General features: G+C 39.0%; 3 protein-coding genes across 6 annotated transcripts in view; 1 reads left to right on the top strand and 2 right to left on the bottom strand.

The window, feature by feature from the left end:
• mtrr (5-methyltetrahydrofolate-homocysteine methyltransferase reductase) overlaps positions 1 to 8,359 on the bottom strand; it is a 27,366-nt gene extending 19,007 nt beyond the window's left edge. The window contains exons 1-9 of one of the 3 annotated variants that reach the window (XM_029457409.1): positions 7,927 to 8,359; positions 6,217 to 6,380; positions 5,888 to 6,041; positions 5,613 to 5,730; positions 5,008 to 5,479; positions 4,817 to 4,930; positions 4,556 to 4,712; positions 3,960 to 4,048; positions 1 to 118 (exon numbers count right to left, since the gene is read on the bottom strand). The exon at positions 1 to 118 is cut by the window's left edge and continues 63 nt beyond it. In XM_029457409.1, the coding sequence (XP_029313269.1) occupies positions 1 to 118; positions 3,960 to 4,048; positions 4,556 to 4,712; positions 4,817 to 4,930; positions 5,008 to 5,479; positions 5,613 to 5,730; positions 5,888 to 6,041; positions 6,217 to 6,360 (1,366 nt within the window). In that variant the 5' untranslated portion in view covers positions 6,361 to 6,380; positions 7,927 to 8,359. Of the gene's footprint in view, positions 119 to 3,959; positions 4,049 to 4,555; positions 4,713 to 4,816; positions 4,931 to 5,007; positions 5,480 to 5,612; positions 5,731 to 5,887; positions 6,042 to 6,216; positions 6,381 to 7,563; positions 7,797 to 7,926 lie in introns of those variants that run through there. The other 2 variants (XM_029457408.1, XM_029457406.1) reach the window with 2 other exon arrangements.
• On the top strand, positions 8,191 to 13,132 carry cct5 (chaperonin containing TCP1, subunit 5 (epsilon)). Its single transcript, XM_029457410.1, has 11 exons — positions 8,191 to 8,440; positions 8,836 to 8,896; positions 9,258 to 9,422; positions 10,105 to 10,303; positions 10,533 to 10,725; positions 11,003 to 11,152; positions 11,239 to 11,358; positions 11,735 to 11,920; positions 12,016 to 12,153; positions 12,570 to 12,750; positions 12,833 to 13,132. Exons 1-11 carry the CDS (start codon positions 8,336 to 8,338, stop codon positions 12,958 to 12,960), a joined length of 1,626 nt encoding a protein of 541 aa, XP_029313270.1. The 5' UTR covers positions 8,191 to 8,335; the 3' UTR covers positions 12,961 to 13,132.
• Positions 13,133 to 13,664: 532 nt separating this feature from the next.
• cmbl (carboxymethylenebutenolidase homolog (Pseudomonas)) lies at positions 13,665 to 17,235 on the bottom strand. 2 transcript variants are annotated; one of them, XM_029457411.1, is made up of 6 exons: positions 17,173 to 17,235; positions 16,273 to 16,487; positions 15,939 to 16,046; positions 15,214 to 15,356; positions 14,941 to 15,032; positions 13,665 to 14,698 (listed from the first exon to the last, which is right to left on the bottom strand). In XM_029457411.1, exons 2-6 carry the CDS (start codon positions 16,485 to 16,487, stop codon positions 14,519 to 14,521), a joined length of 738 nt encoding a protein of 245 aa, XP_029313271.1. In that variant the 5' UTR covers positions 17,173 to 17,235; the 3' UTR covers positions 13,665 to 14,518. The 2 variants fall into 2 exon arrangements, with proteins under 2 accessions (XP_029313271.1, XP_029313272.1); XM_029457412.1 differs by having other exon boundaries at positions 14,562 to 14,726.
• Positions 17,236 to 17,500: the final 265 nt, after the last annotated feature.

The following is a 17,500-nucleotide window of genomic DNA, read 5'->3' on the forward strand; positions in this document are numbered from 1 at the left end:
GGCTCTGCTCCCTCACATACAGGTTGTAGTCTGCGTTGCCTTGTTTACTGCAGAGCTCCTGCAGCCTCCTCCTCTGCACGCCGTCGCCCGTGTGCTCCACCAGCGCTCGGAGAAACGCCTGACGAAGAGACATCGGATGTAAAGTCACTTGTTAAGTTTCCAGTACTATAAAAAGAAGAAGCACTTCAAATACTTCAGAACAACAGAACAGAATCAACGGCTGTCTTTGTTCGTTTTCTAGGTACATGAAAAGAGTATTTTGTATTTTGTTAGACCTTGACACCACCACACATACTTTTTATTATTCACAATGCACTTCTTTCTACTCTCGCTAAAATCTCATTTAGTTTTTAAATGCTTGTAAAGCTCCTGATAAATTAGCAGAGGCAAAAATCATTATTTGAATCTTTAACAAATTAATCAAAATTAATAAATGCAATAAATGACTTTGTTCAGTTTGCAGAGCTGATGATGACGGTTAATCTTTCCAGAGGCTGTGATGCAAATCACAGGATTAAAAAGGATTTTCTTTGTGTTTGAACCGAAGAGACGAATAAACAGCAGCGAATAAAAGGAATAAAGCAAAATACTACAAAGACTGTTTGTGGAGTTTAAGACGGGGCAACAAGAACATTACATACACAAGTTAAGTCACTATAATGGATGCAAATGAAAAATATTAAAATGCAATGAAATATGAAATACTGATTCGTAAGTTGTTTACTGAAAATATATATAAAATATATATATATATATTACATAATAGTATATATATATACATAATATTATATATATATATAAATATTATTACATAATATATATAAAGATTATTACATTATATATATATATATATATATATATATATATATATATATATATATATATATATATATATATATATATATGTATATGTATATATATATATATATGTAGGTATGGATATATATAATATAGGATATATATATATAATAGGATGTGGAGAATAGAGAGAGAGATATATAGAGAGATATAGAGATATAGATAGAGATAGGAATAGGGAGGGAGAGAAGAGGGAGGAGATAGAGAGAGAGAGAGAGAGAGAAGAGAGAGAGGAGAGAGAGAGAGATAAGAGGGGGGGGAGAGATAGAGAGAGATATGAGAGAGAGAGAGAGAGAGAGAGACACAGACAGACAGACAGAGAGAGAGGAGAGAGAGAGAGAGAGAGAGACAGACAGAAAGAGACAGACGAGGATAGAGAGAAAGAGGAGACAGGAGAGAGAAGGAAAACAGGACAAAGAAGAGGAGGAGAGGGAGAGATGGAGAGGAGAGAAGAGAGAGAGGAAGCCAGAGAGAGAGAAGAGGAAAGGGACAGACAGAGGACGATAAAAGAGAGGGACAGACTCTCTGAGAGAAATAATAGAGAGATAGAGATCTGAGATATATACTAGATACTATATATATATATAGATATATATATATATACATACATACATAATATATATATATATATATATATATATATATATATATATATATATATATATATATACACACATACTATAATATATATTATTATTATTATTATTACATAATATTATATATAAAATAACTATAATTACATTTACTCAAGTACTGTACTTATTTGTTGCCACTACAATTACTGCATTACAGAAAGAGAAATACTTCTTATTTCTCTACATTTATTTAAAAACCTTAGTTACTTTGCAGATTCAGATTATAAAAACAAATAGATTAAGATGTATTATTATAGATTAGAATACCCAGCAGTATATAAAGTAATTAAAATGAGCAGCACCTTTACCAGCTGCGACATTAAAGTGATGAACACCAGTGATATAATACATATGAATCTGCATGATGAGAACATTCAGTTTGGACACTAATGCTTTTGCAATTCTACTTGAGTAAAGTTTTAAAACGCAGGATTCACTTGTGTTATTACTTTCACGTAAGTACTTCTTCCACCTCTGCTGTGATGCATTCATCACAACTCCAGTTTGTGATTTCAGTGATTCCTTATAGTTCATCGGTGCATATTTGGGGAGATCAGTTGCACTGCATGAATTATTATCTCCATCTTCCATCCTGACAAATGTGTCTCAGCAGAAAAGACAAACCAGGACACGTTTCAGTATTTGATGCGGTTATGAGTCTTATTGGGAATTGTACTTACGAAAGGAGATTATCTCTCGCTATCCTAAAGCTCATGAAGCATAGGTGTTGTAACTGCTTTAGTCAAACTGATTAACTGCTTGGATTACACAGACAGGTGCTGTAAAATAAAACTCTTACAGCCTTGTAAGTCTGTAGACAATAGTTTGACCTGAAACAATCCATTTCTGAGCAGGAACTTTATAGCACAAAAGGAGAAAATAAAGTCTGTGCACATTACTTATAATATACAGCAGGGAACTGATGGGAGCTATTACAATTAGGAGGTATTGTATCTTTCTGACATTTTATTACAGCTTCTGTAATAAAAATCAGGAGTAATGTTTCCCTAATGCCTCTTCATTCATCACGCTGACCAAGCAATATCTCACTGCATGTCATATCTTTTTGTTATGCTTAAAAACTATTGCTGTCCTTCATTTGTATTCTTAGCCGACTAGTTGATTTAATTAAATACATTTGACAGATCTGTAAAACTTCTCTACAAAGAATTATGATACGTCATTATCGATATTGTAATAATATTTACACAACGAGATCTTTGATACACAATCCTCAGTAATGTGGATGTAAAGTGAAGAGTCTGCTGAGGAAACAACATCACGTTACTGTGAAGTCGCTTTTAAAACCAGGAAAACAAACACTTAGGTCGCATCACGACAGAATCATTCAGTGTGCGCTTCACAAAGAGACGTAAACGCCTGACGCCGCTCACTTCAGAAGCAAAATGATGCTTTTCATTTTGGTTAGACGATGGTTGTTTTTATTAAATAATTCATTTGGCTTGCGTCATGATAAACAGGATGAGGGTGTAAATAACATGAGAGAGACAGGAAGGTGCGCAATACGTCATGCAGGACACATCCCCAGTCAAAGCTCACGTCTGTCTCCCCCCCCCCCCCCCCCCGCTGTGCTACATTCAGTAACTGCACATACTCAGTTTTCTTTATTACTGCACATGGATACTTGTTCTTTAGAAAGGGCTTTCAAAAATCAGTCTACAACAGTCTATAATATAAAAAGTCCCAGTCCCAATCCCAGTTTCAGTGCGACCCACCTCAGTACATAAACATAAACAAAACTAAAGATAAATCCTTCTGCACTGTATCACTGTGCGCTGTAAGCCACACAAATAAGGTGTTAATACAACAGCTCTAACACAGGGCGTTCCTGAATGTGCAGTAAAGACTAAATAACATCAAACTGCTTCATAGTTTATGTAGTGTACTGTATATAGTGTATCTGTGTGGTAATTCATAAAAGCAACTAATATCAAAATGTCAATATAAATGTCTTAACACTAAAATAATTGTAAACCACAGTAAAGGGCCAATATGTGTGTGAAAATGTTCAATCCCCGTATCAATTTAAATGCACATTTTGACCTTTTCAGTAGAAAATATGACGAGTACAAAATGTCTCAGTGCTCAGCGTTAGAGAAAGTTTTAGGTTCTTGTGTTCTGGTTTGAAAGTGCTTCTTTTTGCAGTGACCCTCGCCTCCTGCAGTGGAGAACGCTCCCTCTCTACCCTGGTACAGCTTCAAATAAATGAGGACATCCGTGTCAAAATATAATTGCACTTCTTCATAAAATAGAAGACACTTTTCTCCCAGCTTTGACAACAGAAATAAAAGCAGTGCGCTCGAGCTGGAGAAAACATGACCCTTAAAAAAAATCCATCCCCTCTCATTATGCCGATATCCTCCTTGTTGTTTTAGTGAGGCATATCAGGAAGCGGCTTGGACGACACAAATTACAAAGTAGGAAGCTGTCGAGGAATGTCAGTACCTTCTTAGGAACAGTCCTGATCTCCAGACACCATGTGAGCAGGTACAGTAGAGAGATGTTCTGGGGAACGTAGGATGGCACCTGTGCACCTGTAACCAGGGAGGAGAGAACATCTGCGGTTATCATAGATATGAATGTCACACACAGAAGATGGTTTTGGAAAATGCACGAGCTTGAAATGTGCCTCCATCATTGAGACATCGTGTAGTCAGTGTTGTGTAATATTTGGTGTTGCAATGCTAAGTTACAATGTTCTTTTCTTTGTATTCATACTTTATTGAAATGTTTTCCCTTTAGAGTCCTTTGTACATTTAAAAATAAAAAATGATATATTGTGCGTTTAAAGAGGTTTTATCTTTTCTAGTAAATTAATCCCCAAAATATTTTCTTCACCTCCTATTAAGTCAAAATATATACTTTAGGGTTTTCTCAACCTCTTCCCAAAACGGCACAATATTACACATCCTCTCCAGCAACTAGTCCCTGCTAACATTTACTACACCAGTAAGGCAACAACAAAAAAGTATCCAGTCTTAAACTTTCCACTATTTCCAATGTTGGGTGCATGTTAAAATCATTTCACAGGCACTCTTTACCTTTTTTCTTAGTGTCTTTACGCAGAGAAATGTGAACTTTGTGGTTCCTCTGGTCACTTAGACCCAATCTGAGGAGCATGTCCTCCACCTCAGCGGCCTTGTTTGGGCAAAACACATCGAACGAATCCCCCGGCTGATAGGTTATCATCGGGTGAGCCTTAGAATGAAAGAGATGCAACTAAATCCAAACAGCAATCTAAAACCAAATTCATGCTGTAGGTTTAGGAAATTTAAATAAATTAAGATATTTGTCACACTTACAGAGATGTCCAGTTCTAAGAAAAGAGACATTTTGACTGAATCTCCTCTGGTTAGCTGAACTGCCCTGCATATAGGAACCTCGTGCAGAGACTCTTTGTTTGACGGTCCAACAATCTGAAAGAAAACATTTATGAGGTGAAGGATGAATTATACCTTAAAATGCTGGATTAATGAGCAGCAGCATTCCTCACCTGTTCCACATCGTCCGCCTCCTGAAGAGTGACATCGAGGTAGGGAAGAGGCAGAGCGGGAACATTAAGCGAGGACTCACACAGTGGCGGCAGTGAGCATATTAGTGAGGCTGCCAATGCAACATGAGGAACTCCAGCATCCCCGGTATGCGTCTCCGGTGCAGATGTGGAAACACTGGCAGTACTGCAACGCTGGGATGCCAAGCCAGGACCTGGCCGGAGATCAGACGCAGCAGAAGCTGAGGCAGCAGTTGCAAATTTGGAGGCTGTTCCGGTCAAAATGCAGTCCTGGTGGTCAGTTATTGTCAAGAGGTTTAGTTGGACATCTGGTATGGATGAGTCAGGAGTTTCCTTTGTTGAATCCCCTGCTTCTCCGTTCAAGTAAACAGTCATATCAGAAGCCATTTTTGATAAGAATCCTTTGATTGCTTTCCAGAGTCCTTCAAGCCAGGGGTCCACAACCACCTCCAGTCTGGTGAGAACAAAGTCCACAAAATGATACACAGCAATGTAATGAAAAATAAGAGAGAAAGAGATTAAAGGGGAGGTTAAAGGGATAGTAACTCCTTTAAACAACAAATGCTGAAAGTTCCTGCATAACTTACCCTACACCATCATCTGCATATCCTGTCGCATAGAATTGTTCGGCTCCAAGTTCCTGTAGACGTCGCTCAATCGTCTTCCCACAGTTGCAGAAATTTGCATAATTTGTGTCTCCTAAAGCTGGAGCAGACAGAGGAAAACAGATGAAATATTCCTGAAGCCAGTGACTGCTCAGAAAGTAAACATGGCGCAGTGCTCTGCAGAGTAATGATTTACACAAATCAAGTTCCCCGAAATTGACAAATGAGCCACCTCAAACTTTCATCATAGAATTTACCTAAAAGTGCATAGCAAAGGTGTTTATAGTGGTCAGTGGAAAGGGTCTTCTTCTTGATGCTCTTTACAAATTGGAGGGCATTGTCTGGCGGTTCCCCATCTCCAGTAGTAGACACAATAAAGACCACTGGGGCCTTCTCCTTCTCCAAATTGTACTGGAACCAGTTATATGGTTAATCAGAGAGCGGAGTTTCCACTAATCAATGTGAAAACTCATTACATTAATATCCACAAAATCATCGCATTTATTAAGCTATTACTGATGTGTTATTGTGTGTCAGCAGCCATGCAGTAGAAGAGAGAGAGGGCTTACAATGTGCAATAACTTACCTTCTCCTTGTGGTTCAAGCAACAGAGCTCAGCATCCAGTCCATGCTCCTCTGCCACCTCAGCTATTCCCTCTGCTAGGGACTCTGCTTGGCCCTTCTGAGACCCGTAGAGAACCACAAAGCGAGGCTTCACTTCACAGGGCATGCTGGAGAAACCAGGAAAAACTATGGAATTTGTAAATGTACATTCATCAAAAATACCTTTTTTAATAGACCTTTTTCACAGCACATAGTAGGAAAAGCCCAAATCACACTAATACTAATACTAATATTAATGATGGATCAGTTCAAGTGTCCCAGTTAGCTTTGCATGCACAATACCAGGACCCTGAAACTGAAGCAGCAAAGTGGAATTCAGCCAAATTATGTGCCAACATATTGCAGAAATATAAAAATAATACTATTGTTTTTGCTTATCCGAAGCAAGGGTCGAAAAGGACGGAGGGTGTCGATGCTGTACGGATTGTAAAGACCCTTGAGGCAAACGTGTGATATTGACACGGGTGGAAAGTAACTAAGTACATGTACACTGTATCAAGTACAATTTTAAGGTACTTTACTTGAGTATTTCCATTTCATGCTACTTTATACTTCTACTGCACCGTATCTTAGAGAGAAATATATTCTACTTTTACTGCACAACATTTTTCTGAGAGCTTTAGTTAGTTACTTTGCAGATCCAGATTATTAAAACTAAATATAATCAACTAATAAATTCTGAGTTGTTATTGTTATAACTACTACTAACTACCCAGCAGTATATTACTAAATTCAAAATAGCTTCACAAGTGATGAACATATAAATGCATCAATAATTATAATTCAATATATACATATATAATATACATATACAGTATGTGTCACATGAGCCATTCTGCATGATGAATAGTTTTAGTTTTGATACTTTAAGTATATTTTTGATACGAATACTTTTGTATATTTACTTGAAGTTTTAAACACAGGCAGTTTACTTGTAACAGAGTATTTCTACACTGTTAATACTTTTATTGAAGTTGACTTTACTTCAATTATTCACCAACACAGTTTATGTTTATGCAAAGAAGGATGATATATGCTGCCCCCCATCTACTGTATAGCCAAAGTATTCATTTAGTCTTATCACTCAAATTTGTATCCGTACAAATTCACAAGCAAAATATTTGTAATCCCTTGTAATCTTAAAGTGCCTACAACTACCAACAACAAAAGCATTGTCACAGAGGCAAGAAAGAGAGGTGCAAGATGTAAACAATATAGAGCTGGACTAAGACAACACGACTACTGCTGAGGTGATTAAAAATCCATTATTCAGTTGTCGACCAGTGTTTTCATGAGCTTCTCATCTTACCTAACGTTGCATAATGCAGCTTTTGACAGGTAACAGACAGGCTGCCACAGAAAAGACTTCACAACAGCCCTGAACACCAGCATAAAGTACCCGTCCCGGATGTTGCGTCCGTTTTTAACGTAGCACTACACGTGGTTTCGAAATTTTTATTTTTATTTTTATATCTAAGTCTAAATCAAAAGCAACATTTTGGCAGCTAAATGTTAGCAGCTAGCAAACTAATAACTGCCAACTCTGACACGCGGAGGTCAAGCCCTGTTTAGTGGTGTCTTTTCGAGCTAAACGTATACATTTTTAAAATAAAGAACATAAACTTAAATATCTTTAGAAGCGCATACAGAGAAAGTAAGACATGTTTTCTACCTTTTTAAATCCACTCGGTTCAGTCCATCTCATGCATCTCCGGAATTCACGCGATATCAGGGCACAGACTGAGTTCTAACGTGATCGGAAGAAACCACATTACAAATAAATACATTTTCTGTTCTAACTATAAATGATTCTATGCACAAAGCTTGTAATAATTAGCATAACCATTTAAAAATAATTCAGTTGATTGCGTGTTGTCATTCAGGGTAAAAGGGTGTTTAAATGTGTAATAATAAGACGCACTTAACGCGACTTGGTTCCGCCCTCCCCGCCCGTCGACCCTTCCAGAAGCCGGCGGTAGACTCGTGCGGCTTGCTGTTCAGACACACTCCAGATTTCCTTCGTAAAAACGCACTATTTTATCATCTGAACACTTTTTAAGTGTTCCAATCTCTTAGTCAATATGTCCTCTTTGGGGACATTGGCTTTTGATGAGTATGGAAGGCCGTTCATCATCATTAAAGACCAGGACACGAAGACACGGCTATCGGGCATTGACGCACTTAAGGTACAATGGGCTAGCTAACGGGGCACAAATGGTAATTGGCAAGTAAAAGTGCTAATTTTCTGTTACTTGCATGACGTTGGATACGTCAAGACAACACTATGTGAGTTGATATACAAGGTTAATGATATGCTCAATTGGCAAACTGAGCCTTTGGTGAATTAGCAACAGTTATCCAAAGGATTAGCTAGTCATGCTAACAGTAAGGCCCATGTGCTTTCTGTGAGGCGGTGGGTGTTGCTACGCAGGGCTCTGCCCAAAATGATGCATTGATTGATTGAATGATTTCAAACTTTTTCTTGAATATGGCAATTTCAATCTGTCTTCGGTATAATGTTAGAGATTAGAACAATATTTTTTTTTTTGTGAGCTGATTAGGAAATGTTTTTGTTTTGCAGTCTCATATTATGGCAGGCAAGGCAGTTGCGTCAACCCTGAAGACATCTTTGGGACCAAATGGTGAGTAAAACCAATGCAGAGCAGTCACATCCGACTTCCTCAAAACTGCTAATAATGGGAGAGGCCTGGATGACTGCGTAGATGCCTTTGCACAATTTGCATTTGTTTTTATATATTTATCTTAATTTGTTTTTCACATTAAACATAATGACATTATTCTTGCACTGCATTTACTATTTAATTATTCACCTACTTTTGCATTACCTCTATTATAGTTACACACAGTTCTCTGTAGTTCTGGCTAAAACTAATTTCTCTACTTTGTAAATTTAGTATCCTCCCTCATACGATTGTGACTGCTATTCTAATCCTTCAGCCAAGATCTCACTTCTCCTAAAGCATATTTTTCTTCCCCTTGCAGGTCTTGACAAGATGATGGTTGACAGGGATGGAGAGGTGACTGTCACCAACGACGGAGCCACTATTCTCAGTATGATGGATGTGGACCATCAGATTGCCAAACTTATGGTGGAACTCTCCAAGTCCCAGGATGATGAGATCGGTGATGGAACCACTGGAGTTGTTGGTACGGGAAAGGAAAATGAGGGGTCAGGGGTGATTTGGCTGTAAACTTGGATTGATACCATTCGTCTGAGAATGTAGAACAATGGATTTAAAGTTCTGCGTAGGGATTATCATAACAGCGTGCAAACCAAGATGGATGTTACCAATGAGAAGACAATAACGGTTACTGTATAGTTTAAATTTATTGGGCCCTTCATCTCTAAGAGCAGCATGTGTGGTTCCCATGGATTGTTGAAAGTTTGTGAATTTAAGGGTGAAAAAAATCACGGCATGGAGTTTCTGGAAATAAACATAAATGGACTTTGGTCATTGTAAATGCTTGTATTTATATACTTTGTGCAAGACTAGAAATGTAAGTTCTTTGGTATTTTATTCTGTTTAAATTGCATTTTATCCGGGTTCTTTGTCTCTAGTGGTGTGCTTCGATATTAAAATACTATTCATGAGTTTCTCTTAACGGCATGTCATGGTCTCGCTGCATTGATTCATAAATACACTGAAACCTTTAAACTTCCTGCAGCCATATCAGAACTAACCAATGTGCATTAAGAATATGCTAACTTAAATTTACATAAAGTATTTGAAAAGAGCAAACATGTTGCATCTCTGATCAAGACAACCTGACATATTTGAAGCATATTGTTGGTATTATTGTCTCACTGTCTTCTCCTCTTCCTCCTCAGTGCTGGCTGGGGCTCTGCTTGAGCAGGCTGAGCAACTGCTGGACCGTGGGATCCACCCCATCAGGATCTCTGACGGTTACGACCAGGCCGCACGCGTTGCCATCACGCAGCTTGACAAAATTGCTGAAACCTTACTCTGCGATCCCAACAACATCGAACCGCTCATTGAGACCGCCATGACAACACTGGGATCCAAGATGTGAGTCATGTTGATTTTGTTATTAGGTTTCTCGGGCTGAGTGAACATTCCCATGTGCCCTAATAAATATTTGGTACTTCAGGTGTAAAACTGAAAAAGATTGAATTATATTGACGCTCATAAGCTACTTTTCTTTATCTTGTATCTTTCATTGCAAGAGACCGTTCTATAGTAATTGTATTGTGTCATCTAAGATATTGCATCTTAAAGTTCTGCTGTTGTCTTTCAGTATCAACCGGTGTCACAGGCAGATGGCAGAGATCGCCGTGAATGCCGTCCTCACTGTGGCCGACATGGAGAGGAAGGACGTAGACTTTGAACTCATCAAGATGGAGGGCAAAGTGGGAGGCAAGCTGGAGGACACGCAGCTCATCAAGGGAGTCATTGTCGACAAGGAGTTCAGCCACCCTCAGATGCCCAAGGTACAAACAATGAAAATATTACTTTCTGGTGATGTGACGGTGCAAAAAATGTGTTTTGTCATTTATATTTGATGTGAATCTTATTACTAAAAGCATGTTTTGCATATAGATTAAGGAACATGTTGGATGGCAAATGGAAAGTAAAAAGTTAAATGTAAATGATGGTTTATGACTTAAAACTGCCTCTTTACAGCCTGCAGGTAATATGGTATTTTAATTTGTTGTAACCGCTGTAAGATAATGATGCTGACATTAATTATTCTTTGTCTCCACTCAGGTGCTGAAAGATGTTAAAATTGCCATTCTTACCTGCCCGTTTGAGCCCCCTAAGCCAAAGACCAAGCATAAGTTGGATGTGACCTCAGTTGAAGACTACAAAGCTCTCCAGAAATACGAAAAGGAAAAGTTTGCTGAGATGATCCAACAGGTTAGTGCTGCAGCATCTACAGTGCTAAAGCTGAACTCTTAACATCTACATGTGCTTTAAATCTAAATGCATATTTCTCTTTTTAGATCAAAAGCAATGGAGCCAACTTGGCCATCTGCCAGTGGGGCTTTGATGATGAAGCCAACCACCTTCTGCTGCAGAACGAGCTGCCAGCCGTGCGCTGGGTCGGAGGGCCTGAGATCGAGGTGAGAGATGTTTGTTAAATGATGGCTCCATTTTTGGTTTTATTTTTATCGGGAACTCGGAAAAGACTAGAGCCTCGTGAAGGCCGGCATTATGCGGGCTGAGCTCCAACTACGCTTGCTACTGTAAGTGCAATAAAAACCTTTTGCAGGTAAAAAAAATGTATAAAATACCTGCAGGCAGTGAATCTTATCAGCGGCAGGAGGACGACATACTTCAGTCATACATAGGTGCCTTTGCCAGGGATGAAAATGATGTCCAGAATGATCAGTTACCTTTTGGTCAATCGTGTCTTTACATTTTATGGCCATGTAGTGCAGATGATCATAAAGTCTTTTTATTGTTTGTGTTGATGTATCTGTTGTCTTTTCTCTGCAGTTGATCGCTATAGCCACAGGAGGCCGCATCGTGCCGAGATTCTCCGAGTTGACACCAGAGAAACTTGGCACAGCTGGTGTGGTGAAGGAGATCTCCTTTGGGACGACAAAGGACCGCATGTTGGTTATCCAGGAGTGCAAAAACACCAGGGCCGTTACCATTTTCATCCGTGGAGGCAACAAGATGGTGAGCACAAATGGGACTTTAACTCTAAAGGGGAAATAACATGTTGATTTATGTCCATCTATCCCTCTGGTTCAACTTTTATTTTATCTCATTAGATCATTGAAGAGGCCAAGCGCGCTCTCCATGATGCCCTGTGTGTAATTCGTAATCTGGTCAGAGACAACCGCATTGTGTATGGAGGCGGAGCTTCAGACATTTCATGTGCTCTGGCTGTCAACCTGGCTGCAGACGAGGTGAGACTCACTAAAAACCCGCAGATGCTTTCAGAATTGAGCTAAATAAATACAGTATTCTTTACTGGGTTTTATGGGTGCTGGAAATCCTTGAAAACAAGGTTTGAAAGGTACTTGAATTTTTAATAAAGTGCTTGAAAGTTTATAGGATTCCAAGTTTACTAAAACAGGCGACACATTTTGAAACGTGAAACATTGCGGTTTCCGTTACTTGTCTCCCTTCTGTAGATCTAGATTTTGTTGTTTATAGTTCAATAACATCTGATGTATGTACTGTATATAAATGTGTAATGTATCACAGCTCTAAGGTGCTTGAAAAGTGTTTGAATTTGACTTTGGAAAGGTGTTTGAACCCTGCTTTAGAATGAAATGTTTCTGACGCTTTTTCTTTGCGTTTCTCTTTCTCTCCTTTCTAGTGCCCATCATTGGAGCAGTATGCCATGAGGGCGTTTGCTGATGCTCTGGAGGTAATCCCAATGGCGCTGGCAGAGAACAGCGGGTATAACCCAATCCAGACCATGACGGAGGTCAGAGCCAGGCAGGTCAAAGAGAACAACCCCTTCCTCGGCATCGACTGTCTGCGTAAAAACACCAACGGTAAGGAAGCAGGAAAATGGTGACACCGCACTTTAATGTCAAATCAAGGCGACATGATTCTAAATGTTTTCCTCCCACACAGACATGAAGCACCAACATGTGGTCGAGACCCTGATTGGCAAGAAGCAGCAGATCTCTCTGGCCACTCAGGTGGTCAAGATGATCCTGAAGATCGACGACATCCGAAGCCCGGGAGAGATCGACGACTGAAGACTTCCTGGAACACTTAAAGATTTCTGCGCTGCTCTCGAGGCTTTAGGCACTTCTCCCGAGCTCCATGTCCAAACCGCACTGCATATTGCTATTTATCATTTGATACTAAATGTTCAAGCTGTTGTAGTATCAAAGTCTTCATTAAAATGTTGGTCCGTTTAAATTTCAAGACTCTGTAGTTCTGATTTCGAAACTCCAAAATGAAACCTGACTATAAAATATTTGTATTCCATGTGAGGTGTGCATTACATGTCTTTATGAACACAAAGTTGACACATGGAAAGTATAATCCACATATTATTTATTGCTTTCATTCTTACATTGATGAGAAATACTGCATTCATAATTATTTTGCACATGGTAAGTGTTTAATTAAGCACGATTGTTGGGACCATTGTAGGTTAAAGAGAATCCATCCATCCATCGTCTACCGCTTATCCGGGGTCGGGTCGCGGGGGCAGCAGCTCCAGTAAGGAACCCCGTTCTTCCCTTCTCCGGGCCACATCCGACTGGGGGATCCCGAGGCGTTCCCAGTCCAGTGAGGAGACATAATCTCCACCGAGTCCTTGGTCTTCCCCGGGGTCTCCTCCCAGCTGGACGTGCCTGGAACACCTCCCTAGGGAGGCGCCCAGGTGGCTCCTTACTAGATGCTGAACAATCTCAACTGGCTCCTTTCAACAACTCCAAGATGAAAACCTGACTAAAAGATTTGTGTATTCCATGTAAAGTGTGCATTACATGTCTTAATGAACACAAAGTTGACACATGGAAAGTTAAATCTATATTATATTTATTGCTTTCATTCTCACATTGAGAAATACTGCATTCATAATTATTTTGCACACGGCAAGTATTTTAATTGAGCACAATTGTTATGACCATTGTAGATTAACGTAAATGTAAAGAAATAACTTAATCTTGCATTAAAAAAAACACAATTTGGAATATTCTCAGATTATGAAATGAGTGTTATTGAACATGGAAATATCTGTCCATTGTGTTGTAGCTCCTGATCACCATCTAAATCAGTTTTCTTCAAAGTCTGGATGTTTGATCATCTGATTCTGGGCTGAAATCAAGTATTTCATTATTGCTGAATCAGATTGGATTAGGTCATCCACTGCAGGCAGAATGCACGGCATTAACTTTGCAAAGTGAAGCGATGAAAGATTTTTCCGGGGGTTTCTCTCAAATGTATGCCTTTTTATCATCTCAAAGAATATTTGCATGTTTTTCTTAAAAATGTACTTCAATCATGGAAGTTCTGCGTTTCTCACAATATCAGCCCCTTCACTGGCTCCGTACTTAACTGTTTTACTGCCTGCAATGGCCCTAATATGCCAATGTATTAAATATCTTCACAGTTAATGTTCACTTTTAATTCGCAGAAACATTTAGAAGATTGTCAACAATCGAACAAAAGTTATGACAAACACCGTCCACTGCTGTAAATGGCACCTCTACATTTGACCTTTGACCTTTTCAGGTTTTCTTGCTGCCTATAGAAATTTGATCTGGCAGATGTAGACACTCCCTGTGTTGGCTCTTCAGACCTTTACACGTACTTGTTGAGCCAGTTGAGCAGATCCGCTCTGGCCTCCAGGATGTGGGGTTTGTCCGTGGGGTTGATGTCCTCTCTCTTGCGGTGAACAAACCCATGAGTCTGACCAGGAAAGATCTTCACCTGGTAATCCACCGTGCATTTCTCCTTCAGCTTTGCTTCAAGGACACTCACCTGAAGAGCAGAAGGACATAAGCACAGGCTGCCAGAGCTGTTTATATGGCAGAGATTATGGCTGTTTAAAGTAGTAAGAAGTTCCTTGTACCATTTCTGCTTTTATTCTGTCCAAAGAATTTTAATTTCTAGTATATTTTAACATTAAGGCATATTGATCAGGCAGGTTATACCATCACTATCAACCTGAAGACAATAATGTGCATGTAAAATATATTTATGAAAGTCCAAAGAGCACTAACCTGGTCCAGAGGGATGACCTCATCTTTCTCCCCGAAGATGAACAGTGTCGGACCCTTCAGCTCGTACCGGTCCTCTCTCTCATGGACGATCCCTAAACATCAAACTGCTGATCATCAAGAATCAAACATGTTATTTTAAATTCACATGCACTCAAATGCTTCCAGACTGTATGATGTTCCAAGTCATGTCAGTATGAACTGAGAGGAATGTGCATGTTTACAAAAACAAAGATGTGACAAAGAGTTAAGAGCTTTACTACAACAGTGACATACCATAGACGGACACTGCTGCTCTGACCTCTGGATACTGCAGGGCGATGTAATGTGTGCAAACTCCTCCCCAGCAGAAGCCCACAGCTCCCATGTTTTTGGCTCCACACTGCTCCTTCAGGTACCTCAGCACTGCATCCACCTCTCTGGAGAAGGAAAGATTATGATTGAAATGTCTGAAAACTATTGCACAGAAGAAAAGAAAGAATGCATGTGATCGGCAAGCCTTTTAAAACACCAGATCATAACAATAATTCCCACATTTAAAGACTTTAAAAAGGTGAAAACATACTAGCTACATACATTTTACTCCACTGCATAATAAAGTGAAAATAAGTATATATTAATGTGAATATGTGCATGTATTTCATTTATTTGGTTTTCTGGATTTCCGTGAAATATTAAGAATGGGAGGGTGGGTGTAAAGAGTTCTAATTAAGATTGTAGGAGGTTTAAATGGGAAATAGAACAATTATTTGTAATAAATCGTTGTATTGGAAAGTTTGGACACCAATGGGCTGATATTGGGTTCACCTGGGTGTACATTTCTTTTTCTGTATAATTCACAACATTTATTTGTATATATTTCATTGCATGTCACCATGTGAATGTACATTTCAAATGCATATGTGATTATGTAAGTGAATAGATGTAGATGTGGTGACACAATATTTTTACTGTCTGGTCACAAGAAAATAAATAAAGTGAATATAGGCTTTAAGTTTAACTTGTTTATGTTCGTTGGCTTTTTGTCTTCCAGCCACTCCTGGAAATGGGACCAGTCACGTGACGGACTCCACGGATCCTTCCCAACAAAGAGGTCTGGACAAACAGCGCTGCTCAGAGCAAAACAACGAGAGAAGAAGCTGCTGTGAACTGTCCTGTACAGAAGCACGCACACACACACACACACACACACACACACACACACACACACACACACACACACACACACACACACACACACACACACACACACACACACACACACACACACACACACACACACACACACACACACACACACACACACACACACACAGTGTGTTGATTTCTACTCACATGTATCCGTTAGCAGCCAGCATGTCAGCCATGTATCTGGTGTTGGGAAGCTGCCACCCAAAGATGTCCTGTATGACGATGATGGCCTTGTCAGATGCGGCGGATGGTTTCACTACATAAGCTTTGATGTGCTCGATCTGGACCTCCTGGCCGAGCCCCCCGTACTCCATCAGATCCCCAACATGACAGGGGCACGGCTTGGCTTCATTTGCCATCTGCTGACAGATAGATTTCTATTAGTGTGCATAAACTGTTTTATTAAATACAAAAATGACATTGATTTAAGCTGTGCCTTCTGTGATTCCTGAACTGAAACTATGCTCCATCTGTTCTGGAAATGTAAAGTCCACACACCCGTAAACTGTGGCAAGATATTTGTATTCATCTGGGATAATATCTGTAATTTTCTACAGAAAATTTGGAAAATGTGTGTTTTTTAAAAGGTTCGAAAGGTTCACTAGGAGACATTAAATTGATATATTATATATATTTAGACAATAACTTCAGCAAAAAAAGATACAAAATAAAAAGCTATTAAAACTGTGCTCCCAATTTAATGTTTTAAGTTATTTTCTATTTATTTACATTGACCCCTGCCATGTTTTATGTTACTTACTGTATTTAATTATAAGTATCCAGCATATTTATATTCACCTATGTATCTGTTTAATTTAGAATTGAGTGATTACTGTTTACTTGTGTTGAATTGTTAACGGATTAAAAACAACAGACACGAACAGACAGGGTAACATGTCATTTCTCTGTCGTGTACTTAGACCTGGGAGTCACAATGACAAAGCATTTTGCACGAATAACTCAACAACAATATAACAACAATAACAAAGACCTTCAACATTGGATGTGCATGTGTGAATCAGTTTGCATAGATCAGACACGTACCGTATAGTGTTCCGATGTTGCGATGAAAGAGAAAACAATCTGAAGTATTGTTTGCAAAGAGTCGTGAGACTGTAAAGCTCTGTCAAGTAGATAAATCAAATTCCTGCTATGGCCTTCAAAATAAAAGCTGCAACTTTCAAAACTAAACATTTTCTGAATAGCAAAGAGCACTTAAAGGTGGATACTAAAATAAAACAAAATGTAATTTCTGTTTTTTGCAAATTGTCTTAGATAATAACAATAGTCACAAAAGCTTATGGTCAGAATTTGATATACTTGCTGTATATCCTACAACCTAAGTAAGCCATGTCTAAATTCTAATTGAGAT

This window comes from Cottoperca gobio, chromosome 20 (genome assembly GCF_900634415.1).
Source record: "Cottoperca gobio chromosome 20, fCotGob3.1, whole genome shotgun sequence".
NCBI classification, from domain to species: Eukaryota; Metazoa; Chordata; class Actinopteri; order Perciformes; family Bovichtidae; genus Cottoperca; species Cottoperca gobio.